Source organism: Dermacentor albipictus, chromosome 7 (assembly GCF_038994185.2).
Source record: "Dermacentor albipictus isolate Rhodes 1998 colony chromosome 7, USDA_Dalb.pri_finalv2, whole genome shotgun sequence".
Lineage (NCBI taxonomy): Eukaryota > Metazoa > Arthropoda > Arachnida > Ixodida > Ixodidae > Dermacentor > Dermacentor albipictus.
This window is the reverse complement of record NC_091827.1, coordinates 40,655,167-40,682,761: the sequence shown is the minus strand read 5'-3', so window position 1 is coordinate 40,682,761 and position 27,595 is coordinate 40,655,167. Positions and strand designations below refer to the sequence as shown.

The 27,595-nt window shown below is 42.5% G+C and overlaps 2 protein-coding genes and 1 non-coding gene across 4 annotated transcripts; 2 read left to right on the top strand and 1 right to left on the bottom strand.

The window, feature by feature from the left end:
• Positions 1-1,502: 1,502 nt before the first annotated feature.
• On the top strand, positions 1,503-15,076 carry LOC135920997 (kunitz-type serine protease inhibitor A-like). The gene is made up of 6 exons (XM_065455285.1): positions 1,503-1,629; positions 4,807-4,842; positions 5,812-5,994; positions 6,162-6,344; positions 10,898-11,086; positions 14,845-15,076. Exons 1-6 carry the CDS (start codon positions 1,572-1,574, stop codon positions 14,889-14,891), a joined length of 696 nt encoding a protein of 231 aa, XP_065311357.1. The 5' UTR covers positions 1,503-1,571; the 3' UTR covers positions 14,892-15,076.
• A 1,855-nt stretch (positions 15,077-16,931) lies between these two features.
• On the top strand, positions 16,932-27,266 carry LOC135920984 (kunitz-type serine protease inhibitor A-like). 2 transcript variants are annotated; one of them, XM_070521201.1, is made up of 7 exons: positions 16,932-17,044; positions 20,511-20,543; positions 21,355-21,558; positions 21,928-22,110; positions 23,764-23,803; positions 23,870-23,943; positions 25,759-27,266. In XM_070521201.1, the coding sequence occupies exons 1-7, from the start codon at positions 16,993-16,995 to the stop codon at positions 25,767-25,769; spliced, it is 597 nt and encodes a 198-aa protein (XP_070377302.1). In that variant the 5' UTR covers positions 16,932-16,992; the 3' UTR covers positions 25,770-27,266. The 2 variants fall into 2 exon arrangements, with proteins under 2 accessions (XP_070377302.1, XP_065311345.1); XM_065455273.2 differs by having other exon boundaries at positions 23,764-23,943.
• TRNAS-UGA (transfer RNA serine (anticodon UGA)) lies at positions 18,685-18,757 on the bottom strand. The gene has a single exon. It is a non-coding gene; the product is annotated as a tRNA-Ser (tRNA).
• Positions 27,267-27,595: the final 329 nt, after the last annotated feature.

The following is a 27,595-nucleotide window of genomic DNA, read 5'->3' as shown; positions in this document are numbered from 1 at the left end:
TTAAAGGCCAACTGCAATGAAATTTTCGACCGTGTAAAAAGCCCAGTTTGAAATACAACGCTTGAAATACAGACCAGTCCGTCTCAAAGTGCTCGCAAAAACGTGTTTTTCATACCGCAATTTAAAAAAAAAAACAGTGCCTTTAAAACCCGGTGGTGGTGACTTATAGTGAAGAATGTGGAGAACCAGCGCCCATGCTTTCTGCTTTCCCTGCTTGTATTCGGTGGTGGTGTAGCAGCAAAGGGGTCCTGCATACCAGCTAGCCACAGAGCTGACGTGCAGGATCCTTTCGCTGCCACATAGTATACTTTGTTAGCTTCTTCACGCACCGTGACAACGCTGCTGCGCACCAGCGATGTTCTTTTAATGCGAAGTATTCCCCGATCCCAACCGATTTTCTCTATCTGGTTGTCTATAGCCACAGGGTCTCGATGTGTTCTGCCTCTGGTCGAAGAAGAGCGCACTGGGGCGAGAAAGCTAAAGATGTGGTACAGTCCAGCTTAACGCGGAATGGACGCACACGTGGCGCAGTTACGGTACAGCGATGAAAATTGGATGCTCGACAGTGTAGTTTTGCGGGCCCGGGATTAGGACATGTCCTATAGTACGCCGTAACAGCTGGAACGTGGTCCAACGCGCGCCAGCTTTGCTGACCAGGAGCATGCTGTTCTGTTTCATTTAAGCGAGCGTGTCTTTTGAGCCTTCGACAAACAAAGAAGGCCTCGTTCGCCCCAAATTTGTCCATTAGCGCTGCGGCAATATTTTGCCCTGCGTTTAAATCGCAGGGAGAAATTTTAGCGACCTTAGTGTCTCTAGCATGACATATCTGACTTCAGCGGCCGCTGCCTGGCGGGCTGGAAGCGCTGGACTCGCCGCCCGATCAGACCGATCAGACCGATCAGACAACTACCGCCATCTGTAGTAAAGGATGGTAAGTAGCTGATGCTTGGCTTTATAATATTATCATATTATTTATATTAAAACTTATGCTTGGTAATATTGTATGGGTCGTTAACGGCAACGTCTCGTGTCCGTGTGCACGTCATAGCATCTGCACGTAACAAATGTCCTCATAAACGTAACGTACGGCAGGGTACCACCATGAATAAACGGAAAATGAGACATCCACCCATTCGTAGCAATTGCTACAAAGGAAACATGGTGGCACATGGTGGTACCATGTGCTGTAGCCGCACATGGTACCACCATGTGCGGCTACAGCACCACCTCTCACTTTATTTTCAGACACTATATGATCTTCCTCACGTTGTAACGGGCCCAAATAAAGAAACAATGACAAAAAGGAACTCAAGAATAGCAAATACTTCACAATATGCCTCGTCAATGAGAGGAGGAATGCTGAACTAAAGTGATTTGTTTATAAAGCAGCCGAAGCAGCCATAACTAGTCTAGCTGCCCTCGGAGCCTTGCTAGCTATTGAAAAACCTGACTTCAAATATAAGAAAAGCTACAGCGCCAACAGCGCGAAACACAAATTTCGAGGACAATAGAGACGATGAGATCTGCTGCGATAGAACTACACAGACCGCTTTGAATGTATATACGCAGCCATGAAGCACCTAAGTAGCCATTTGACGCTTCTCGTATGCGTTGTCCACGCGCATGCAGGTATGTCATTTTTGGCGTTCTGTGCCCTTGTGGCGCTTTAGTAGAACAAGTGTAATTTCTTTCGCTACTGCAAGCCCGGTCAGACATAATTCGTGAACAATTTGAACAAGGCATGCAGAGACGCGCGTAGCAACTGTCAGCTGTGCCATTTATCCCGTGAGATAGGTCGAAGGCCTCCTAAAGATTATAACAATAGACATCTTGTTTCTAATTTCACACAAAAAAAAGGCAAATACAAAATATTCTTCACGTCTCAGCGCACTGTGAACACTGGGTCAACGGAGGACGTGTGTTGTTCTTTTGTAATAACCTACGGTGTTCGATCTGTGATCGTATTCGTATTCGATCGTATTCAAAAGCTCGACGGGATCCGTGGCTGAAGTGTCCTAACTTGCTTTGTCCTTCACCCTAATAGTCAAATGGTTGGTCCAAATGATCACATGTCATGGGACGACCTAGAGGTTAGAAAACAGGGATCAGAGGCCACTACTTGGTATGATCAACCGGCGAATAACGGGCTTCATAAGGCGTTTGGGAGAATGACGAAATAGCTTACAATGTCGTCATGTAGACTACGTTGCAGTGACACAGGCGGGTGCCCTCTGAAATTTCAGCCGCCAAAGCGTCTCCGAGATTTAATAACTACCTCAGGAATGTTCAATACCTGGGGGAAATCAGTTCATGGCACATAGCGAGGACATCAGTCCGGGTAGATGAGGAAATTACTGAATTCCAATCAAGAGATGAAATCGAATCGAGTCAGTTTATTTCAGCTGCAGAAGACGCAATACAAGAGTCACAACCGTGATGCTGTGGGGTGAAAGGAAAAAGCCATCAAGGTTTGACGAAGGCTTTGGCACGAAGACTTTCGCAGATGGTCGGGAATGGTGACTCAGAACACCTGATGGCAACTTGTAGTCGCGCTCCAAGCACTGACTGCGTCCACTTCATCAATGACAGACAAGGTTGGATCGGCAGTGTGCATGGACACCCGTAGAATGTCGAGAAAAGCGAGGCCAAAGAACAGTACTGCGAAGCCGTTGAAGTGATTTAGGACTGAGTGAAAGCAGACAGGTAGGCTGCTGCAGTTCTGCCAGTATTCCCGGCATGCCAAGAAAATAAGTTCTCCGCGGCACCAGGATCATTTATAAAACTTCTTGCGTCTGTACCTGAATATCAAAATATCACAAAACAACTTCGGATATAAAGAGTATCATTTGACTGCGCAATAGTGAACAAGTGATTGAAGAATACCTCCGGCAATATAAGCCGCGTGCCTTTGTGCTTTAGTAAAATCGCTTCATATGCGGCCTTCGTAGGTTTATATGTTCGTTGCATTCACACCTTCGTAGGTTTAGTGGAAACGTGAATAGAGCGCTTGTACTTCTATTAATTGAAATTGATGATAGGCCCCTTCCATATTGGCTTGAACGTGTCTTGACAAATATTTTATTACTAAATTGTAGTATGACCTCCAGCGTAAAAGACCCAATTTGCACAGATGCCGTTGTTATAACACGGCACTAGCAGTGACAGGAGCCATCGCAAAAATACTGTTTGCATATAAGCTCTTAAATGACTAAGTTTCTCCAGTGAAGTTCTTCGCCACGTCTCCAATTTGCGGAGTCATTCTTCTGCGAATTCGCTACGTAAATCAAAATACTTGAAACATTTATCGAAAAGGTTGAATGTGTGGGAACTCGCCATTATATTTGAATTTCTACATTAAGCAATAAGAGATTTCATAATATTGGAGGCTGAGGACCAGCATACTAAATGTTTGCTTTCCTGATTGAATAAACAGATAAAAACGAAAGATTGTTAACGCACATATCAGATACTACTCGTGCAAGGGGTTTCTTCACATTGTATCAACATGTATGGAAAGGGTAGACGCTGGCGAGTATCGGTAATCCCATTAGCAATACATTTGCTTATTAAGCCATTAATCTGCCTTGGTAGCTCGGTGGCTATGAGGTTGCACTGTCGAGCTCAAAGTGGACAGTTCAGTCCAGGCAGTAAGACTGAATTCTGATAGGGTTAGAGTTGTTCAGCATTAGTTTGCCGAGAAATGGAGCACGTAAAAGAACCAGAGGGGGCAAGAGTTGTACATGAGTCCGCCACGAACGCAAATTTCGTAAACATATAAACTTTTTGCGAGTGCAACCATACATTTATCCCGTGCTGTGACAATTATATGGACAACCGAGGCGATATTTCGCTGTTGACGTGGCGCTTTGTATAATGTGTTGTAAGACACTGTCGAATCCCGCACGCCATATGGTGCGGGTGCGAGGCAAAGCCGAGAAGCCGAGAAGACGAATGGGGACTTGAAGCACGCCCACTGTATGAGATCCCGCGATCAAGTGCGTCCCATAATGAATGACAAGAGAGAGCGTGAGCGGCAACAAGATCAAGCACGCGCTAGGTGCGAAGGACTAGCAAGCGCGCGTGTCCGGTTCTAGCACGGCCACGGCTTCACATGGTTGTCGGCACATACGTTCGTATATGAGGCCTACACGCCATGTCTTGGGCGTAATCAGCGTCTGGTGCAAAGGCTAAGGGCGAGTCAATTTTGCTAGTGATTCCTTGCGCTGAATTCCCCTCGTCCTACTGTTGGAAAACACGTAAATCCCCAGTTTTAACTCGATAGCGTTAAGGAGCTCGTCTCGCAGAAAAGCCGGTGTCTTCAGCGTCGGTGTCGGTGTCAGCGTCGGTGTCGGCGTCGGTGTCGGCGGCGGTGTCGGCGGCGTTGGCCGTGAGCGATAAATCCCAGCAGGCACTTCATGAATAAAAAACAACTTGCAAGATGGACTGGGTGGGAATCGAACGAGGGTCTCCGGAGTGTGTGACAGAGACGCTACCAGTTTTCAATGCACGTTAAAGCGAGAGGCAGCGCGAAGGGTTCGCTCCTCGTTGCAGACGCTCTTCATCAATCTGTCCTTCTGACCGTGAATATTCGTGCTATGCCTCTAATGTTATAGGTTCGTGAGACACGATGGCTCGTATACTTTAGTAATTAACTGTTTACCGCAATATATACTGCAAATAAAACTGAGAGTCTTAGTTCCTGTAGTTGCTATTTTGATATTTGTAGCAGTGTGGTTTTTTTTTTCGAGCTAGGCTGGCACATCTTAAGTTTAATGAATATAACACGTACTGCATTTCTCATTACAGGATTCAACTGTTTCAAAGATTGCTATAGGGAAAAACGTATGTACAAGTCTATCAAATCTGCATGAACATTTTGTACAATGTGGAGTTATTCCAAAATAAAGATTTATAGCACCGAAATATTGAAGCACACCTGTGAATCAACTGAGATATATCCCAATTGGTTGCTAGGTTACTGAAGTAATTTTTTCCAGATTTTCTGAAATTCACCGACCCTTACGATAGTCCCTTATGTGAAATTTGAAGGCAGCTCTACATGTGTTTTCATTTCGAAATATATTGAGGCAAATATTTTGAGAGAGATCTGGGGCAGAGTCGACGATCGTCGAAAATCTGATCTGCGGGTGAAGCACGTCGGCTTTTTTACATGAATCATCGAATATTCAAGCGTAATCACAGGTGGTGCGTGGTTTCTAGAAAGTACTACATAATTCGCTCGTGCGCCAGCTCAATAGCGGCGGATCGCGGTCTGTTCTGGCCAATCCTATGCACCGAACAACCTACGTTCGCCACTGCGTGTTCTGTAAGCGGTTTCCTGTTGTTGAAATAAGGCAGTCCCTGCGCTCAAAGATCGCATTACCAGGAAGCGTAATCATCCGACAATTTTGTTTCTTCCGTGGGATGATTGGATGGGCCGGAGGGTCATTTCTGGTTCAGGCTGTGGCTGACGTTATAACAACACCTTTTCTTTGGCTAATGTACGAAACTGGTTGCATTTTCTGATTGACTGAGTAGGTTCGCACCTTTGGCATCACTGCACATTTTTCTTGATCTTTAGCATACGGTACGCCTGGTGCACAACGCTAGCCCACAATGTGTGACACCCGTGGTATGGTTATTACCAGGAATTGCGTTTTGATGTTCTCTTCTGAAGTACATATATGAAAAGTCACCGTGTGCACATCACTACTAATATTACAGGACACATTGATTGCATTATTAATTCAGAATAAGTGGTTCCATAGATGAAACCTAACAGGAACTAAGGAAGCTGTGCAAAAATTTCAGCTGTCCCCCACCCAACACCAAGCATCTGTCTGAAACCACCGGTCCTCGGATACTGCAAACCATTGCTGAATGCTTGGTACTTTGACTATAATAAAAAGGAGTGTGTGAAAGTTGATCCTAGCCTCTGCGGTACTGGCAGAAACCTCTTCGGGACGTCAGAGCAATGCAAAAAAACCTGTGAACGTAAGTAGAAATATGCCGATATATAAATATGAAACGTTTAATGGAGTTTCTGAACGGAGTTTATGGTACCGTAGCACCACGGCTCTAGCATGCTCTTTATTGCGACGCCTATCAGATTTCTATGGCTATGCATAGAAAACGGCAGTTGCAGGTTCATGCTCTTTCAGGTCCTGTTGGACAAGCGCAGATTATCTGCTTGACACCACCGGTACTTGCCAGTGCTAGACCGCTGCTACAATCTTGGTATTTCGAAATTGAATGCGCTTGCTGCAAGAGATTAAACTACACCTTAGGCGCCGCAAGCGTCAACAAATTTTCGACTGAGACGAAGTGCCAGGAGGTTTGTAAACGTGAGTACTACATATATAGATATGGTATATGAAGCATTGAAATCTTTGTTTTAGAATAAGTTTGGTAATTGTACTTGCATAAAAAATCATTGCGCTTACAACAATACGCGTTTAAAACAGTTCCAAATGTGTTTTATCGATAACGACAGAAGTTAGAGCTGAAAAAAATGAAAGCACCAACCCGAATATGCCACCAACAACAATATGACGTATCAAAAAGCCGAGTGGGCCGGCACACTCAAATGCAGTGTGAAAAAAATTTTTCGAGGCTTGTGCAACATGAAAGATATTGGCAATCTTGTATACTAAATATTTCGGTATCAAACAGCTTAGTGTTCCGATGTTCGCAACTTTGCCTTACCTGAAAGCGAGCGAGAGCGTAGAATCTACTCCAATTTGAAACGCCTTCCCAACTTATGCCTAGTGGTCAAAGAGAAAAAGGTTCAGCTTTATGAAAGGGAAATCGGTTCAACCGGCTACTGAAGTTGACTTCTACTCAAAATTAGCTAAATATATTGGATGCTGCAGAAGCTAATGGAGTTTTGTGTAAAGAGCTTAGCATATAAGTCGTAACATCTTTGAATTGGTGGGCATTAAACGCGACTGTTCTCACAGTTAGAGGAAAGCTCTCACAAGGCCTGTCCTGCCGATAAACACATCACTAACAACTAAGAAGTCGCGTGAGCGTTAGAATTAGTGCATGAAAACCGAACACCGCACCAAATGGCGTGAAGAGGTCACGTGGGTGATAACGACAATCCCAAAAGGACGGCACATTTCTTAGGATATGATCATGAAATAACGAATCAATATAGTACCCTAGGCGATCAGACCTGCGACACGGCAGAGTGTGCTAAGAATCCCTGGTTCCGGACAGGCCGCCATTGCAATCTTAACCTGGAAACGTTTAACGCTAGAACGTTATCTAGTGAGGCGAGTCTAGCAGTGTTATTGGAGGATTAGAGGGCAGTAAATGGGATATAAATGGATACGGGGCTCAGTGAAGTTAGGAGGACAAAAGAAGCATATACAGTGCTGAAAAACGGACACGTCCTGTGCTAGTAGGGCTTAGCGGAGAGACGAGAACTAGGAGTCGGATTCCTGTATAATAAGGATATAGGTGGTAACGTACAGGAATTCTATAGCATTAATGAGAGGGTGGCAGGTCCTGTTGTGAAACTTAATAAGAGGCACAAATTGAAGGTGGTACAAGTCTACGCCCCTACATGCAGTCATGATGACCAGGAAGTCGAAAGCTTTTATGAAGACGTGGAATCAGCGATGGGTAAAGTCAAAATAAAATAGGCTATACTGGTGGGCGACTTCAATGCCAGGGCAGGCAAGAAGCAGGCTACAAGGTTACAAGTCAGTGGGGGAATATGGAAGAGGCTCTTGGAATAGCAGGGGAGACTTATTAGTAGACTTTGAAGAACAGAATAACATGCGGATAATTAATGCCTTCTTCCGTAAGCGGGTTAAACGAAAATGGACGTGGAGGATCCCAAATGGCGAGACTAGAAATGAAATTGACTTCATAGTCTGCGTGAAACCCTGGCATCATACAAGATGTGGACGTGCTCGGCAAGGTGCGCTGCAGTGACCATAGGATAATAAGAAGTCGAATTAACCCAGACTTGAGGAGGGAACCGAATAAACTGGTACATAAGAAGCCAATCAATGAGTTAGCGGTAAGAGGCAAACTAAAGGAATTCCAGATCAAGCTTCAGAAAGAGTATTCAGCTATAACTCAGGAAGAGGAATTTAGTGTTGAAGCAATAAACGACAATCTTATGGGCATCGTTAAGGAGTGTCTAATAAACTCGGTGGTAACTCCATTAGACAGGGTACCAGTAAGCTATCGCAGGAGACGAAAGATCTGATCAAGAGACGCCAACGTATGAAAGCCTTTAAGCCTACAGCGAGAATAGAACTGGCAGAACTAAGTTAATCAACATGCGTAAGGCAGCGGACATAAGGAACTATAATATGGATAGAATTGAACATGCTCTCAGTAACGGAGGAAGCCTAAAAGCAGTGAAGAAGAAGCTAGGAATAGGCAAGAATCATATGTTTGCGTTAAGAGACAAAGCCGGCAATATCATTACTAATATGGATGAGATAGTTCAAGGGGCTGAGGAGTTCTATAAAGATTTAAACAGTACCAGTGGCACCCACGACGATAATGTGAGAGAGAATAGTCTAGGGGAATTTGAAATCCCACAGTTAACGCCAGAAGGAGTACAGAATGCCCTGGGAGCTAGGCAAAGGGGGAAGGCAGCTGGGGAGGATCAGGTTACAGCATATTTGTTCAAGAATGGTGGCCACATTGTCCTAGAAGAACTAGCCACCCTGTATACAAAATGTCTCATGACCTCGAGCGTACCGGAATCCCGGAATAATGCTAACATACTCCTAATCCATAAGAAAAGAGACGCCAAAGACTTGAAAAATTATAGACCGATCAGCTTACTGTGCGTTGGCTACAGAGTATTTATTAATGTAATTGTAAATAAAATCAGGAACACCTTACACTTCCGTCAACCAAAGTACCAGGCTTGATTCTGTAAAGGCTACTCAACAATAGACCATATTCATGCTATCAATCAGGTCATAGATAAATGTGCGGAATATAACCAACCCTTATAGATAGCTTTCGTTGATTACGAGAAAGCGTTTGATTCAGTCGAAACCTCAGCAGTCATTGAGGCATTACGGAGTCAAGGTGTAGACAATCCGTATGTAAAAATACTGAAAAATATCTATAGCGGCTCCGCAGCCACCGTAATCCTCCATAAAGAAAGCAACAAAATCCCAATAAAGAAAGGCGTCAGGCAAGGAGAAACGATCTCTCCAATGCTGTTCACAGCGTGTTTACAGGAAGTATTCAGAGACGTGGATTGAGAAGAATTCGGGATAAGAGTTAATGGAGAATACCTTAGTAACTTGCGATTCGCTGGTGATAGTGCCTTGCTTAGTAACTCAGGGGACCAACTGGAATGCATCCTCACTGACCTGGAGAGGCAAATCAGAAGGGTGAGTCTAAAAATTATTCTGCAGATAACTAAAATTATGTTTAACAATCTCGGAAGAGAGCAACAGTTTGCGATAGGTAGCGAGACACTGGAAGTGGTAAGGGAATACATGTACTTGGGCTAGGTAGTGACAGCGGATCCGGATCATGGGACTGAAATTATCAGAAGAATAAGAATTGGCTGGGGTGCGTATGGCATACATTCTCAGATTGCCAGCAGGTTGCCATTATCCCTCAAACAAAAAGTGTGTAACAGCTTAGTCTTACCAGTACTCACGTACGGGGCAGAAACCTGGAGGCTTACGAAAAGGGTTCTACTTAAAATTGAGGACGACGATACGAGCTATGGAAAGAAGAATGACGGGTGTAACGTTAAGGGATAAGAGAAGAGCAGATTGGGTTAGCGAACAAACGAGAGTTTTTGATATCTTAGTTGAAATCAAGAAAATAAATGGGCCTGGGTAGGACATATAATGAGGATGGAAGATATCCGATGGTCATTAATGGTACAGACTGGATTCCAAGGGGCCGGAAGCGTAGCAAGGGGTGGTAAAAAATTCGGTGGGCGGATGATTAAGAAGTTTGCAGCGACGACATGGCCACAATTCGTACATGAGTGGTGTAGTTGGAGAAGTATGGGAGAGGCCTTTGCCCTGCAGAGGGCGTAGCCAGGATGATGATGATGATGATGATGATGATGATGATGATGATGGCGATGTTGATAGTTGAACCCATCAGGCGCACAACAGATCTTGCACAGTTCTTGACTATTACTTAATATACGGCAAAGATCACCAGACCGTAAGAGGAAACGCATGCAGTGAAAGGATTCATGATAAAATCATCTGCCATACCGAGTTGCAAGCTAGCATTGTAGCGGCAAGAGGCTTCCTCCAAAGCGCGACCTTGTACACTTTCACTGGGAAAGCTTGTCCTTGCCTCCCTGTGCTTACTTTGCTTCCGGTCTGTGATACCTCCCTTTCTTTTCATCGCGTACTTATTCCCGTGTACCTCTCCATCCTTCTGGATGGACATTTGCAAAATATATGCCAGTAGTACTCCTGTCTGCAAAGGGTCCACCTGGCGTTTTGTATTCCTTAGTCTTAGCCTCGGAGGGCGCCTAGACAAGCAGGCACTAAGTGGTATGTGTTAGCGTGAACATACTATGTGCAACTGCATCGGATGTTTTAAAACACAATAATTACTTGTTTACCAGACCTCGCGCTCTCAATTTAGCTTTATGAAATTCGTCGTGTCATTTAATCTAGTTATCAGTCGTTTATTTATGAAAAAAATTCTCCTAGTGCAGTGTGTCACTCTTGACAGAATAGCGGTGGTTGGTTGCCTCCTCGCACAGTACACACTTTATTTCTAAGAAATTCCCTAACATTAGGTGAGATAACCCGCAGAGTGATATCTATCTGTATTGAACCCTCTTTCAGCGCAATTAGCCATCTCTAACACATTTTTTTTAATTTATATCAAATGTTTATCATTTGTTGTATGGCTGTTTTATTTTCAGCAAATCATAAGCCGAAAGTGGTATGCAGCCTGGTGCCAGAATCTCAGTGGTGCTTCCTTACACCTAGACTGTTCATGAGCTGGTACTTCGATCCAACTAGAAACACCTGCGCTCGTTTCCCGAAAGCTCGTTGCGCCAAAAATAGAAATGGATTTACATCATTGAAAAAGTGCATGACGCGATGCAGTTGTAAGTCTTGTCTCCTTGTTTGCCTTTTTGTAAATTACCAAACTGGAGCCCAAAACTTTGGTCCTGTGGAGACTGACAATTGTGAAACATTTTTTGGGGGACAACCTACAACACATATTTGATCCATTGATGTCTCAACGCTATTTGCCTTGTAATTTCTGCAAGATTTTGCGAAAATGACCTCTGCAAATCGACAAAATTCCCACAGAAAAATAAGGAACAAACAAGCAGGTCCTAAATTCTTATGTAGGGACATTGATCAAATACCTAATTTGAGCTATAAGATACCTTCCGGAGGTATGTTAATCTGGCGAGTGATGTATGAAAGGCAGCAAAGCTGTACAAGCAAGTTATCACTCCCTTCGTTATTACTAAGGGTTTGTAGCAGCGACCATGCATTGATGCTGCAGCAAGCGCCGTTGCCTTTAACAGTGGTTGTGGCTGGCTGTTCTTACCCTGGTATTCTCGAATGATCTTCGAATCGAAGCTCTTCCTCCTCTCCACCAAGTCGAGCACAGCACCGTCCCTCCATTGAAGAACACACTAGGCTTCTCAATTATTCTTGTGGAGTGTTTATTCAGCACAGTGACCAATCTTGCAGAGGGGTCGCGCTGCCATCAATTTTCTTCAGTTGGTTTTTGGAAAAAGAAGACCGCGAACAGGAAGCAGAGGGAAATAAACTGGTGCTACGAAATTTCACCTGGAAGAAAGCCGAAGCGAAAATTCCGAAGTACAGAGCTGCACAGGTTTTGATGAGGTTCCCGTTAGGCTGAATAATTAACTAGGACCTAAAAGTAAGGAAGCTATGTTGAAAGCAGTAGGAAAATGCTTACAATATAGGCTAATACCGGGCAGTTGGCGACAAAGTAGAATGAATTTATTCGTTAAGGGAAAGGGAGAAAACAGAATTCACTCCTATAGATCGTTGACCGTTAGATTACTAATATAGAGGTTTGTTGTGCAGACAAATAAATTAAATCTGTTAGCATGGACGGAACATAATGGTATATTGAAAGAAATCATGAATGCTTGCAGAATCACCAGGCGCTTGGGTTACTGTTTGTTGAAATATTCAGGGAAGAAAGGAGACGGTTACATGTGGCTTATTTAAACATTACCGCAGCATGTGACAAAGTATTCACACTGGTATTCTAATATTCATGGCTCTTGCGTCATAGACGTCGCTATATTCTCTCTGACATTTTAACTAGCGTTATCTGCTAAGAACTACTAATTTGCATTTGGTTGAAAGTTTGTTTAGGTGGTGAGTCATAATGCAAAAAAAATTGAATTTATTCACCTAAGCATGTGAAAATGCGGTATATATAGCGATATGGCAACAGAATTAGCAACAATGCTTTTCGACTCCGTTATGCAATACGCTCAAATACGCTTCCCTCAGTCACCAAGGTAGAAATCAGAATAGAATTACTGATGCATAGCAACAATTTATTGTGCCACACTACTGATCCAGCAGTTCAGCCATTCATTCTAAAATGCGGTTTGACATTTGAACTGCCATTAACTCACATGTTTACTAGGACGAGCACGGCACTACTTTGTTACAAGGAGAAGAAAGAGCTTCCTGTAAAGAATGTTTATATGAAACGTGCTTTTAAGAGACTTAAAAATTTTCATATTCAGTGGTCGCAAAAACGTAGACAAGAAAAGAATTTATATTTTTCAAAATACGCTAAAAAGCCTGCAACCCGTTTTATAGAAATTTGACATAGCAGCTCTATAACTTAGAGCCAAGAAAAAGAAATATGCGATGCAAGTGAGTCATTTTATACAATTTTCTGCTTAAACTACCTTAGTTTCTGAGGTAGTTTGTCAGTTTATGACATGCGCTTATGGAATTAGTGCCATCATAATTGCGAATGCATCCGCTTTCGATATGTGCACTTGGAAGACGTAGTTTATGGGTTGCTCTTGGTAACTGTAAGTTAAGTCTTAGCACTGTCGCCGTATGTTCTTAGAGTGAGCACAATTAGCCGTAATGAACGTGTTTTTCGCAGGTTATACGGTATGTGTCATCTAATTTCTGAGTACCTTGGTATGCAACTTCGTCTACTGCCTGGAATACAATGGCACGAATAGACTGTGTTGAACATACGAGGCTCGGCGTCATACTCACTGACAAACATATCTTCCTCACTGAAACCGCCCGACACCCGAACGTGCAATGCATGTGGCAGTGGCGAAGCATTCTGGAACCTTCCCATTGTCTGGCTTTAGCAAGGAGGTGGAAATGGTTTGTTCTATGCTCGACAGACAAGACAATCGCCCACTTTTGCAGCAGAAAACCCGACAGGCCAACTTTAGCAAAGCAACTCCACCAGGAAGGCTTAATTCAAGCTGATCTAGTGCCTGAGCTCTACGGATATGCTCATGGAATTTCCGGAGGCTCCTTTCTATTGCAGTGTAAACGTGATGCACACACTTTTAACGCGATAGCGTTAAGGAGCTCGTGTCGCAGAAAAGCCGGTGTCGTCGGCGTCGGTGTCGGCGTCGGGTGTCGGCGTTTGCGGCGTTGACCGTGAGCGATAAATCACGGCAGGCGCTTCATAAATAAACAGCAACTTCCAAGATTGGCTCGGTGGGAATCGAACCAGGGTCTCCGGAGTGTGAGACGGAGACGCTACCACTCAGCCACGAGTTCGATGCTTCCAAGCGGTGCAAACGCGCCTCTAGTGAATGCGGTGTTGCCTTCGAAACGAGCCGTGGAAAGTTATACTGCGGTGTATATCGGTAATTATGAACATGTAACGTACAGAAGTCACAATTACACGAGTTGCGAAGTGCATTTCCACTGCTTCTGCGCTTTCCGCACACGCAGAGCCATCTTGCGGCAAACACAGAAGGACCCCTCCTCTCAATGTACGGCGCTGCCCCGACAGGAGGCGCGCCGCGCGCGCATTGGGACCGCTGCCAGGCGCGTCGCGGGACTCCCTCTCCCCTGACGACGCTTCGCCGTGCTCCCGGTTTAGATTACTATCTATCTCTCTGCCCGTGCCGATCACGACGTTTGGCTGGCGTAGATCGTTTCCCCTCCGAGACACCGAGTTCTTTGGTTCGTTCCGTTCGCTCAGGCGCACGTTTCGTTGCCGCGCCTTCGCTGCGTTGCTCGACGCTCACCGCGTGATAGGTGGGCGCTAAGTCCGATGCGGGGCGCATCGTAAGTGATCGCTGTGCCGTAGCGCATTGTCTTATACCCCTTGGCGGGTCGACGGGAACGCTATTGCGTCCCACTCTTGAAGGCGAAGCTTAAGCGTCCTCCAATTTTTACAACTAAAGAAGCAAAGTAGTGAAAGGTTGGTAGCAACAAATCAAGGCGTGGCAGGTGATGTGTAATAAAACGCAAATGTAACAAATGTTCGTGCGAGAAGGTGCGAATTGATAAGCAGATCTGGTGGTGAGTGCCAAACGCCAGGAGCATATGTTCGAGGTATATATGTAAATGATCAACAATCTCTCATGTTGAAGGATAAAATAGTTTTGTTTGTTTCTCATTTCACTGACCTGCGGGTTGGCTGCGTTAATTCATTCACGGCATTGCCAAAAAAAAACATGCATCCAAATATGCAAGTTGACGGTGAATAAAGTATGTTTAACGAGACACAAAACAACATTCACCTTGATATACACACCTGAAAACTACTGTAGGTGATTCTTGTATTTGCGAAAACTTCATTCGTGTACGTTAACATAAAACGAATTTATCTTCGTCCTACTAACGCTTTGATTATATCTTCCAGGCTTCAAGCCACCAAAGATTTCGGATGAGACTGAACAAGAGCGATAAAAACGAGAATAGGCGTGTTTGCTGCACTTCGTTAACGATTCACTGATATGTGTTCAAGCACGTCATCAGTGACTCTCGTTCAAGAATATAAAAGCCATCACCTACCTGAAAATAATTACCAACGTATAAATTATTTCAGTGACAATGATGAACTCGATCAAGCATAATAAACTTGGTATTTAGTGGTATCTGTAAAACCTGTTGTCACGCACTAGACAAATAATTCCAACCTGGGCTGTGTTATTGGTATATTTCTGCAGTTATAATCCCCTACTTTGTTGAATAGACTTGTGGCACGGTGAGTATACCTAATTGTTGCGTAAATTTTATCTAAGTCGTTACTCTCTATTCTGGAAATCTGGTAGATATATAATCAATGTATATTAGTTACACTCCCTTCTTAAAAAAATCATTTACATTTTTAGCTGTCATCGATTCCTAAGTATATTGCTTACACTTTGGTAGGCGGTCTTCATAACGCATCACATTTTCCCCGAAATGGATGTAGCAATAGCCTGCCGGACGGGAGGCGTGTACTTCAGCAAAGTGCTCAACACGATATGTCGTGCTACACCCTTCGTAACAATGTCCAATTTAAACCATCTAAAATATATGGGCATTGCAACTTCCATAACATGCAAACTGTGTGTTTAGTTTCCTGGACATACGCTGCCCATTTATACTAAGGCTACAGTTTAAAACACCTCCGCAGTTCATGTAGCTCAAATGTAGATGGAGCATTCAAGAACATAGGAAGCAAGCGGTGCTTCTGCAATAGCGCTTTCGCAGGAAACATTTAGGTGAAAACCAGAAAAAATATCAGCACCGCCGACTACTCTAGGTAGTATAAAGATGTATGGGATGGCACGGTAAATATTAATGCTCTTTGAGTAGGCTAGCATTTCTTATGGGTATACTTCAAAAACATAATTAACGTGGCAACCTGGTCGAGTTGGTGATTCAACATGCTCCTGTGGGCGGGCAACGCAACCCGGACGAATGACGAGAGGAAGCACACGTACGAGCGCAGTGTAGCAACTGGTTTATTATTTCAAGCAACGGACTATAACATAGAGAAAATGTGACCTAGTTCCCAGAGCCTACCCCATGCATGTGAACTCAGGCGCATGCGTCAGCCAGACTTCTATCAATCTGCAGGATAAAGAAACTGACTTTTTGAAGGGCAAGATAAGCTAGCGCCCTTGTAAACGTCGCTTTACACGTGTTCACATTTTCTGTATATTATAGTCCGTTGCTTGAAATAATAAACCAGTTTTTAGTCTTCGCTCGTATTGTGTACTTCCTGTCGTCCTTCATCTGGGTTGCGCTGCCCACCCATAGGAACATGTTCAAAAACTTTTCGCAAAAAATGAACTAGCTAGTTTATACACTCGTGATCGTTATTGTTATTTCCTAAAGAAAATCCCGAGTTATGCAGTAATAAAGAAACAATTACACTTGAACAAACAGAAAATATATACTTGCCCAACATAGGGTTATATATTAGTATTTTAAAAGATGTATAAATAAATATATTCTTGCAAGAGCACGTTACATTGTCAAAACCTATTTCTGTGATGTAGCTGCGCCATTTTTTAAGTATTTCAAGCAAATCAGCTAACCGCAATCTGTGTACAGGATTCGCAGATATCTAAAATTCATCGAATTTTGTGATTTGATACACATTGCCTCGAATCTAGCCTTCTGCTCCTAGGATATGAGGTAGCACCCGTTTGTGTGCGTAAAATTAAGCGCAATATTTGTTTCAGAATTACGAGAGGTACCTGAAGGCCTGTGAAAAAAACAAATATATCTTCCAACTTCTTAACCATGGGAACAGATCCAAGTTTTCCTTCAAGTTGGGCACATGGACATTAATACAAGTACCTTAGGGACGTCAGTCACAACTGAGACAACTACTCCTAAGTACTTTGAAGAGGAATCACTGTCTGGATTGCTTCATTTTTCACCACTGCAAGGCCATCAATGTAATATAGGTTTATAGAACAATAGCCTCCTATGCAGCGAGTAGAAGGATGTATCGTTCGCTATCATAGAAACGGAACATGCGCGACCAACCTAAGGTAGTTTCTTGTGAAATATGTTTCTGTGCCGAACAATCGCTCTTGTCACACTTGTTGCCTCCGTGTACGGTAGGTCACTTCTTTTCTCTGCTCACTCACTACAACACCTACAATCCTTCAAGATAGCCCTAACGAAATAGTCAAAGAGTGCGAATTGTTCATTTCATTTTAGGAATTTTGTCCCTTAAAGGGCCCTTCAGCAGGCCACATAAAAATTTCAGTTATACGCTGGAAGTTGTTACGTGCACTCTAGGGAGCGTTCTGCCACAATAAATGTTTATTAGTAGCCGAGATAGAAATGTAAAAGAGCAATGTTGCCTTTATCAAATGCCACAAAACTGTCTGCAACGGCAACAAGGTTCACGATGCCTTATATACTTAACAAATACAAAACAGCACTTTGTTCAATGTGGCTACCTCAGAATTTTGTTTTGTAGTACAGGTGTACAGCTCCAACTAGGACTCCTAGTCCTCGTACCTGAAGTTCCGCTGACCGCCACCGCAGTGCGCGTTTTCGCGGTCCAGTGCGCTGTTGCATTTGCGTTCTGCATTTCCATGCTCACTCGAATGGAAGCAGCTGCGCAGTGCGGACATCATGTTGTTCGCGTTCGCGATTGTGGAACTTGCCTGAACAGCGCTTCAGAAGCTGTTATATATATATATATATATATATATATATATATATATATATATATATATACAGTAAAAGCTCGTTAATTCGAACCGCAAGGGGAAGCCGCTTCAGTTCGAATTAACGAAAGTTCGAACTAACGAAAGTGAAGGAGGGCAACAGTACACTGCGATTTGGAAGCAGTAGGGCATGTCAGAAATTTGGCGTGTCAGAAAGTGATGGCGTGTGCCGCGGGCACACGCCATCTTCAAGTCGAAGCTCTGGGTCCGACTGTGCCACACCACCGATGTCCACTGAAACGAACGTTAGCCGAGGCTTAACACCATCACAATGAATCGCGACTGCCGATACCTCCTAAGCTGAAAACAGAGGTGCACAACTGATGAAGACTGCTGAGACAAAGACACTGAACATGTGAAGGTGCCGAAGGCCCTGATTCGTTGGTTCTTGATTGCAAGCGCAGCTGCAACGTACTTGATTCGCTGTGTTTTGGAGCTTGCCGTGCCATCTCCGCACAACATTAGCAGCTGTACAAGATTTGGAAAGCCTCCGAGATTCGCAACGGGCAAGAAGTCTCGGAGGTTACGTAGAACGGAGAGGCGGCAGCCGCCGCTGCCTTCTGGCTGACCACGCGTCGATTAGATTTTTTCCGATTTTGCCTTCTCTCGCCGTTCTCTCCGTTTCGGAGGCAATACAGCCTTGTGTGTAGGCAGTAGGCGCGTTTCTCTGGCCGTGTGGCAGGCGAGCGTAGTTCGAATTATCCGTGAGGGAACCTTCTCGCATTCGAATTAACGGACTTTTTTATACATAGACTTCTGTGGAGCTTGGCTGGACCAAATCGTACAGTTCGAATTATCCATAAATTCGAATTATTGAAGTTCGAATTAACGAGCTTTCACTGTATATATATAAACGAGAAGAAAGGGGTTTATTCGAGGGGCCCGATTTTTATAAGTCATATCATGAGAAGCCAACAAACACTGACACCAAGGACAACATAGGGGAAATTACTTGTGCTTAATAAATGAAGTACGGTAACAATAAATTAATGGAAATTAAAGTGGATGACAGCACAACTTGCCGCAGGTGGGAACCGAACCCACAACCTTCGCATTTCACGTGCGATGCTCTCCCAATTGAGCTACTGCGGCGTCGTTTCCGCGTCCACTTTATTTGGTATTCATGTGTACTAGTAGAACCCTGGGACTGTTAACCAGCGCCACAACTCACAGACCTTGGGGGCGGACGTGGACCTTGGCGGCTTTTGGCGTTCTTTAACTTGATTTTACACTGTTTTGGGCTCTGGTCGACTCTCGTTCTTTACTACTTCTGTGTTAGTGTAAGTTTTCTCTGTTTTTATATGATATGTGTACCGTACTCCTGCCTAATGCCTGTAATTCAAGTCGGCAGCATTTTTTAGATAACTATTGCTAAACAAATAGATTGGCCTCAGTCACTGAGTATATGTCACTCTTTAATGAATCTTTGTCACGCCAACTTTGATTGGTGGGTCTGAGCCACTGTTTAATGACAATAAAATGGTAAGAAGCTAGAACTGGACACGGACTAAAAAAGACATGCGAGCGCGCGCACACACACACACACACAGACACACACACACACACACACACACACACGCACGCACACACACACGCACACGCACACACACACACACACACACACACACACACACACGCTCGTTGGTAATCTCTACATCTTTTTATCATTCATATGGGTTATCAACGTGGCGTGAGTGAAAATCTGGTCAAGAAAAAGAGCAAATAAATTTTTACCGGTAATGAGGAAAATTTAATGCACGTCATATGTAGTTACACAATCTTGTGTGAGTATATATTCAGATACAAGTCACGCGTGGACATTGCGGTGTCTCCAGTAGATGGCGCTGAATGTCCGGACGAGAGCACGAGAGGGGAGTCCCGTTGCACAGCGTGGGTCACACATGAGGCCCTTCATTGGTGTCATTGCGGAGCGTAGATACTTCTCGTCAACGCTGCTGGCTTTCTCCGCAGTTATTCTGGGGCGGTTTCTGGAGGGATTATAGGCACGCTTAACATGGCTCTACCACCCCAGTGTCACTGCAAATGAGAATTTGTAACATAAAAATAATTTTACGGTAAAGCTCGTGTTTCCACACATGCCTCTTCTCGGCTTACGCAGGTATATGAATAAAAGCACGAGAAAATAAACTATAGGCATTTTACCAGACACTAGAAGTTAGCTTTATTTTTGTCGCGTAGTGATAGTAGCGGTTGACTTTCGCTACAACACCTCTCTAAATCAATGCAACAACCCTAAGAACTGGTCTTAAAAGGACATTTGTGATGTATTGAAAATGGTAGATAATGATGGAGATGCTGTGATTGCCTACGAAATCTGTTTGCTACCTGAAGCTCTAGCTGACTAGGTTTATAAAGGATACTGCGTGGTACTAGTTAAAGGCCAGAAAGTTTTACGAAGCCTTACAAGCTCATGTGCCTATCAAGGGACAAGCTTGAACCCACAATAGGTGTAATTCTGCCCAGTATCTTCAACTGAAGTCCTTATAGTCCCCGCTTCTGAAGACATTTATGCGACAATTTCGTATATGATAGACTTATTACTATACTCCAGAACTACGTGAACGTTAGCATCACCTATGAAATTTTAATTAACATCAATAGAATAAAACATATCAAGAGTTTAGGGTTGCTATACTACACAGTGCGCTGTCCTCCCCTAAAAGTGGCAAGAATAGTAATCTATAAAAAATATCATCCAGGAGCTGAAACAGGTTGCTATACATGAAGCTGAGTTAACCAAATTTACAATAGCTTAGAACATATGGCGATTGGAAGCTAGTTATGTACCTATTATGATTTACTTCACGCACCATTGTTATTCCAGCGCCCAACTGGTTCAAAAGAAAGAAGTCAAACAGTATGTATACTTTGTTTCCTACTTTTATCTCCTGAAAAAGATGAATAGATGATAATCTTATCCACCCACATGAAACTAAAACTAGACCGAGAAATATGTGCAATTGCCATGGTACAAAGGAGCCTGGTGTATTAATTAGGGATGCAATAGGTATAGAGTCGTGTGGTGGATGAAGCTATGTGTCGTCACATATTCATATTTTTCGATTTGCTTTTTAGTGCACACAATTTTTGCCTAAGGCTTATGCAATGGAAAAGTTCAATAATAAGCAAGCCTCCAAAATTCAGTGTGCATGATCGCATTTGATAACTTATCTGTATTAAGAGAATCAGTTAGAAAGCACTTGCCTTGTAAAGCAATGATCCACGGAAATGTTTAACCTACAATTACGACGTAAACATACTTGATCTGAAATATCTTTCTAAAATAGAGAACCGTAGTTTCATTATCATGTATTTTACCGGACAAGTCAACCATAAGTCCTATTTGACAATTATAATTTATTTTGATGAATAATACTATTGATATTTTGACAAGGGAGCCAGGTAGAAAATTACGTGGGTCCGAATGGGCGCACAGCTATAGCTGTCTGTCTCTCGACAAAGTAAATTCCTACATCATCGCAAACTAAACTAATAATTATATGCACAGGCTTCCTCTCACCGGCGTCCTTTTATAGTCTAACATGATTCTCAGAAGGCGAAATAATAGACGCGCAGTTTTTATTTACAATGGGTGCATGTATTGTTGAAAATTTTTCCCAGCGTTTCTATTGCTCACCTACACAGTAGGCCTTGTTCTTTTTTTTCAGATTCCGCTACAAACCTGCCGCAGTGGTACGGTGCAGTGCCCGTTCATTGCCTTATACCAGCTCCTACTGGCCCCTGTCGACCACTACTGTACTATTATTATTACGATCCAAAAAACGGTGTCTGTAAGGAGGTCGATCCTACTGTTTGCAGCGCAGGTGCAAACTTGTACAGCACCAAAGAAAGCTGCTACGAAGTCTGCAGCTGTGAGTAACCATTATTGCCTTCAGGAAAAAAGAAAGGGCGTAGCCTTTAAGTGCGTCCTCTGCGTGCGTGGTTAAGGAGTAACATTTAAAAAATTTAATGAGCGAATTATTTACAAACGGGAGGAAGAAGGGGTAACAGAAGTACTGTATGTTGCTTTTCTTTTTTGATATCTTTTCAAACGTTATGCCTGATTTCAGACAACAACGTAGTGATATTGAAGTGCTTGTGTTTTTATTGATCACAGGGATTTTTAGATGTCTTTGACCTACAACTTCACATTTAACTACCCCCAATTCTTCAGCTATCACATACTCTGGCGAGTGTGGCGTTAAGCTACTGAGGCAATAATATTTAACTCTATTTTTCAGCGGGACGGGTCCAAAAAGAGACATACTGCCAACGACCGCCTCTCATCGGCACATGCGAACCGGTGCTTCAGACATGGCACCATGATCGTGATAAAAGAGTCTGCAAAAGACTGAACTACACCATCTGTAGCCTCGGCATCAAAGAGTTCGCCACAGAAGAGATGTGTCTTATCGTGTGCTTGCGTGAGTGCCTTATAAAATGACTCAGGAAAAGAAATTTCAGGAGGCGTTCTTCAACCTCGAAAAAAATGTATCTGTGCTGTTTTCTTACGCATGCATACGTCGAGCAATTAGGAGAAATAACTGTCAAGACTTCTGCGGACATCTAATTTCCGACTAAATTATGCTACTAATGCACTGATATGCCAAGCCTTGAAACAGAAAAGGAAAATGTTTGTATAGGTACGCGGCAAGTTTTTTCCGTGAATTTTAAGAAAGCCCGATGTCGTCGTTTTATCTCCTGTTTTCTGTTGCGCCAATGCAATCTTCAAGTCACTCACGTAAAGTACTTTCCTTTTTAGTTCACTTCATAGAGGCTTCAATTGCGTCATATGTCATACTTAGTGGAATATACTTGTAAAAGAAATACAGATGGGCCGACAGTTTTCCATATACTATTTATTTACTTTAAAAAACAATCTTTTCACTGTCTGTTGCACATTTTAGACCTAGCTTTACTCAAAAAGACATCTGGATATACGCGTATTTCAATGTCGTTTGCGATCAGGTCCAACATGTACAATGCTATGGGGATCTCTCCCGCTGCTATCCTTGATAGTTAGCATAACTCTAATTAGGTAACTTTTTATGCAGGATGCAATATCAAAGAAATAGAATTTATTCACTTCGATCCAACGTTACTAAAAACTGGAATTCAACAAGCCATAATAACAAAGTACTTTTTGAAAGTATCTACGTGTGCCTTTTACATCAGTTCAATGTGATCTGTTTCTCATCTGCCTATTTTTGTCATCAGTAAATTATATTTTAGCAAGGAGGTTAGCCTTAGCCACGTTGTGTTTGTTTATACAGGAGTAAAAAACAAGGCACCGTGCATTTTTCCAGTGTATATATAGACGATTGCGATGACGTTATACGTCTCAAACAGTACTGGTCCTTGCATCTGATAAATTTGCCGTCCAATGCGCTTTCTCGCGTATCCTTTTGTACATTTTGATGGCATCCCAGGACTTACGACTTTTCCCCATTTCTGTTATTCGTCTAAATGATAAACTGGCTGCAAGACGCTAAAATTATTCGTAGACTGTTACCGTGTCATCACTTCTAAGAACACAGTCCCCCCCAAAATTTAGCAACATATTTCTGTGTGTAATTTCAGTAGGCACCTTGTTTATTGGTTTTCAAACCTAAACCTAAACTCATGGCCTCCAAGTTTATGTTCGTAATGAATAAGCAAAGAATAGTTTTCTGTTACTGTTGTTGAAGGGATTATCCCATTTTAATAAGTGTTCAAACTCGATATGATATCTAACCCTTGTTTAGGAAGAGGATTTTGTTATTATACTAATATAGTCACTACCACTAACAACTTTCTTCTTTGCCAAACCAATACATGCAATTTAGGTCTGTGAGGGCAGCATTCGTAATAGAGTGAAATACATAAAACGGAGAATATAAAACTCAGCAAAGGGAAACACATCGATGTGGTTTAGCACAGAAATGCAAGAATGTATCTCAGTTAACAAAATTGGGTACAGGGAAAATAGCGGTCCCGCTGCCTACTTCTATCTTTTTTTTTTTCAGTTCTGATTTACATATATTGTAAAACCAACTTTTCAATATTCTGAAACAATTTCTGTTTCTCTTTTTTTGCAGAAACAAAGAAGCCTAAGCTTTTGTGCAGCCTGAAGAAAAGGTCTGTGCCATGCATGGGTAGATCACAAACATGGTACTTTGATCCCGAGAGCAACGGCTGTTACAGGTTTCCAAGTGGTCGCTGCGCAGCAAATGACAATGGTTTCCCATCCAGACAAAAGTGCCTTGCGAGATGTAGTTGTGAGTACCAGTCCATCTTTTATTCTTGTATTCATCATATTGCATTTTAAGAAAGCAAAATACCCATGTTAATGGAAAGACAGCTACAAGTTTGTATTCAGGAAATTTCATTGATAGCGCCACCGTCTTGGCCGATATTGTCTTAGGCAATGCCCGAAATCAGAGAAAAAAGGTAGCTTCTTTGCGAAGAGGCAATTTTAATTCCTATATTTAAAACCTCATGAAGAAAAAAGTTATCAAAATCCGATTACTTCTATCTCGTAAATATTTGAAATCATCTGAATGTCATAGGAATTCGAACATATGTTGAGTAAATACCTATCCGAAAAGTATTCAGTCAGGTTGGAAAATACCTCAGAGTCGCTTCTAGAAAAATTGCTTAAGCTGCTCGACAAGGCAGACTACGCACTTCATGTTTCAATAGGAATGCCCTCTGTGACTGAATAGATTATGGGTGACTACATTTTGCAAGGCTTCCTTTTGTACTTCCCTCTGCAGATTTTCCAAATGAGCAATTACACCTTTTTTTTCATACACGTCATCCTGATGGTAAAGCGGATGGCAAGTGAAGATAAGTTAACATCACGAGAATTCTTAGGAAACATAAAGGTCCCGTATATGTGTATGATTCGTAGGTACTTCTCAACAGTGCCTAAATTTGAGACTAGCCCACCTATGAAACCAGCATGTGAAGATGAGCTTGACGCCCGAAAGTTTCAATACGCTTACCATTTATCGCCTACTTTAGGCGTTTTGAGCCTATCTATCTATCTATCTATCTATCTATCTATCTATCTATCTATCTATCTATCTATCTATCTATCTATCTATCTATCTATCTATCTATCTATCTATCTATCTATCTATCTATCTATCTATCTATCTATCTATCTATCTAGCTATCTATCTATCTATCTATCTATCTATCTATCTATCTATCTATCTATCTATCTATCTATCTATCTATCTATCTATCTATCTATCTATCTATCTATCTATCTATCTATCTATCTATCTATCTATCTATCTATCTATCTATCCTCTTGCGCCAACGCAGTGGCTAAGATCGGTACCAGCTCGGGCACTAGGTCAAACAGGTGGTATTGATGCCGTGGTAGTCGTTCAATTATCATCAGGTAACTTTTACCATGCCATCATCGCCACGCCTTCAGCGCCAGACCAGTGACCAGTGAAAGTTATCAAATAGTTTAGGTCCCTAACTACTACGCACGAGCCTGAGGTCGTGATACAGCCGTCGTCGTTGCATCTTCATCATTCCAACGTCTTCATCGCACTCTTATCATGTCATCGTCATCATACATTCGTCAAGTATTCCTTTTCATGCCTTCGTCGTGATTATGTAGTGGACATTGCGTCTTCTACACACCAGCTTTATCTTCTGACATTCCTGATGCCATCGTCGTCGCGCCTTCAACGTCAAGCTAGTGAGCAAATTTGTGCAGCAGCTTCTGTCACTGTGCATGATCTCCTGGTCGTGATAGAGCCGTGGTCTTTGCATGTTCGTCATTGCAACTTCACAACAAAATTATATTCAGAACAAAATCATTGTTTACACTAATCCTTAAAGTTACATAGGCTGGTACATTGTTAGGAAAACATTGCACATGTAGCTCCCTGGTAGCATAATCAATGTCGAAAAACCTTGGGCAGTATTCATCACAGGAGTTTAGCAATCATTCATAGACATCATATATAGAGTTCTTCAAATAATTTCAACAATTCTACGGGTAACTTTCGGAGTGACTCTTATAGAAATGCATTAACGTTTTATTCCTCAACTTCTCCTTATTTCAGATGAAAAATAATGGACAAGCAGCCTACAACATCAAGAAAGGCCACGGTATCTGTAACCATATACAAGATTCCTAATGAATTTCAGGCTCCCATGAAAAGGCGTCCATAGACTGCGACCTTGAAGTCGTTATGTGCTGTTTTCCCATACAAATTACACACTAGAACAATCAGTGTTTGTGAAGCAATCAGCATTATCATCGAAACTCCTGGTGCCATCACGAACGTTAACAAACTAACTAGTAATAATTTTCTTTAGGTCCAATTTCTCTTGAAGGCATTTCTTGTGGTTCTAGGTATCTCTCTAAAGAATTCCACTACAGACAAAATGGCTTTAATAACTGTGGGAAGAAAAATACTAGAAATTAGCAAAACATTCAAGGCATGTTATCATTTAATTTATATTTTAACAATTTATCTAATGTTGTGAACGTCAAATTATATCAGTATGCTGATGACACTGTCCTTGTTTCACACGCTCGAAGTTACACTGACACCATCTCTTCTTTACAAATGGCAACAACAAAAGTGATGTGAAATGGCAACAACAAAAGTCGCTGTCTGCTAGGCACTGCCGTTCAAGCCCACTGTGGCTTTGGCAGGCACGATTCTGCCATTTGTATGATTCTGAAGTCATCAATAAGGTATTATTATTATTATTACTCAATTCAGCATTTGTGAAGACGGAGTAGATAACGTGTCACCTAAGCTTATGCGTACACAATTCTAGACATCCTGAAATTGAGGCAATTTGCCAAGACATATTGATCAGTGAAAATTAGTCAGTGTACTTAGTAAGAATATGTAGATTGCAACCAAAAATTTTGGGAAACCTGAGGCATATTTTTTAAAAATAAATCACTCAAGAGATATCTAACGTTAGTGTTAAACCGCAATAGCGGAATAATGTTTCAGGGTTAGGTAAAACGGTCGAAAATTATGTAGGCATTGAAAACTTGATTAGGCCAACAATAAAATATATCATGGAAACAGGCTGCCCAACGGTGGACGGGACACCCATCTTCGTCACTTGAATTCAGAAAAGCCATAAACCACTCGCTTTACCATGCTTCAATAATAATCTCGTCGTACAAGTTTGTAGAATATGTGGTATTGAGGAAATCATTCCACGCTTTGGAAGGCGGTGACTAGATTAGACATCACTTACGTTTTACAGGGGTTAAGACGAATTTTCAGGTACCATTATCTGTGTCAGAACTTTGCCATTAACTGTGGCGTTTCATGACACTAAAGCAACAGTAATTTGCTTAAGCTCGACTGGTAATTTGGTTAAGCCGCAATCCGCGATTCCCTCTGACATCTGAACTTGGCTCCATGAGCGGTCTGGATGGGCAGAGTAGCTCTGGCTACGTAAGCTGCAAATGACCGATGCTTCGGGGATACACACAGCTATTCCATTGTTGACAATCCCATACAAACCTTTATACCAGCGCACCAATAACTCTACGACATTTGAAAGCGTGACCACAATGTGTTGAATAAATTTCATAAAAAACTTGCTGTTATTGATTTTTTCCTGAAATAATATTCGCCATTGAAGCAATATTTGAGCAAGGTTCACAATGCTCTTGATTTACATGCAGCTGATGGCGTGTAAGGAATGTTTTGATTTAATGCATGCGCATCCCGCGATGAAATTGTAATCGATTGCACGAACACTTGTGATTCAAATACCATTTGTTTCGCTGTGAGACTAACCTGAGGGTTCGCCTAAACCACCTCACCATGGCGTAGTTGTAGAGCTCCTGCCTCGACTACGGGAGGTCGTCGGCTCGATTCCCTCAACCGCGCCAACAGTGCACCACAAGTACGGGCCAAA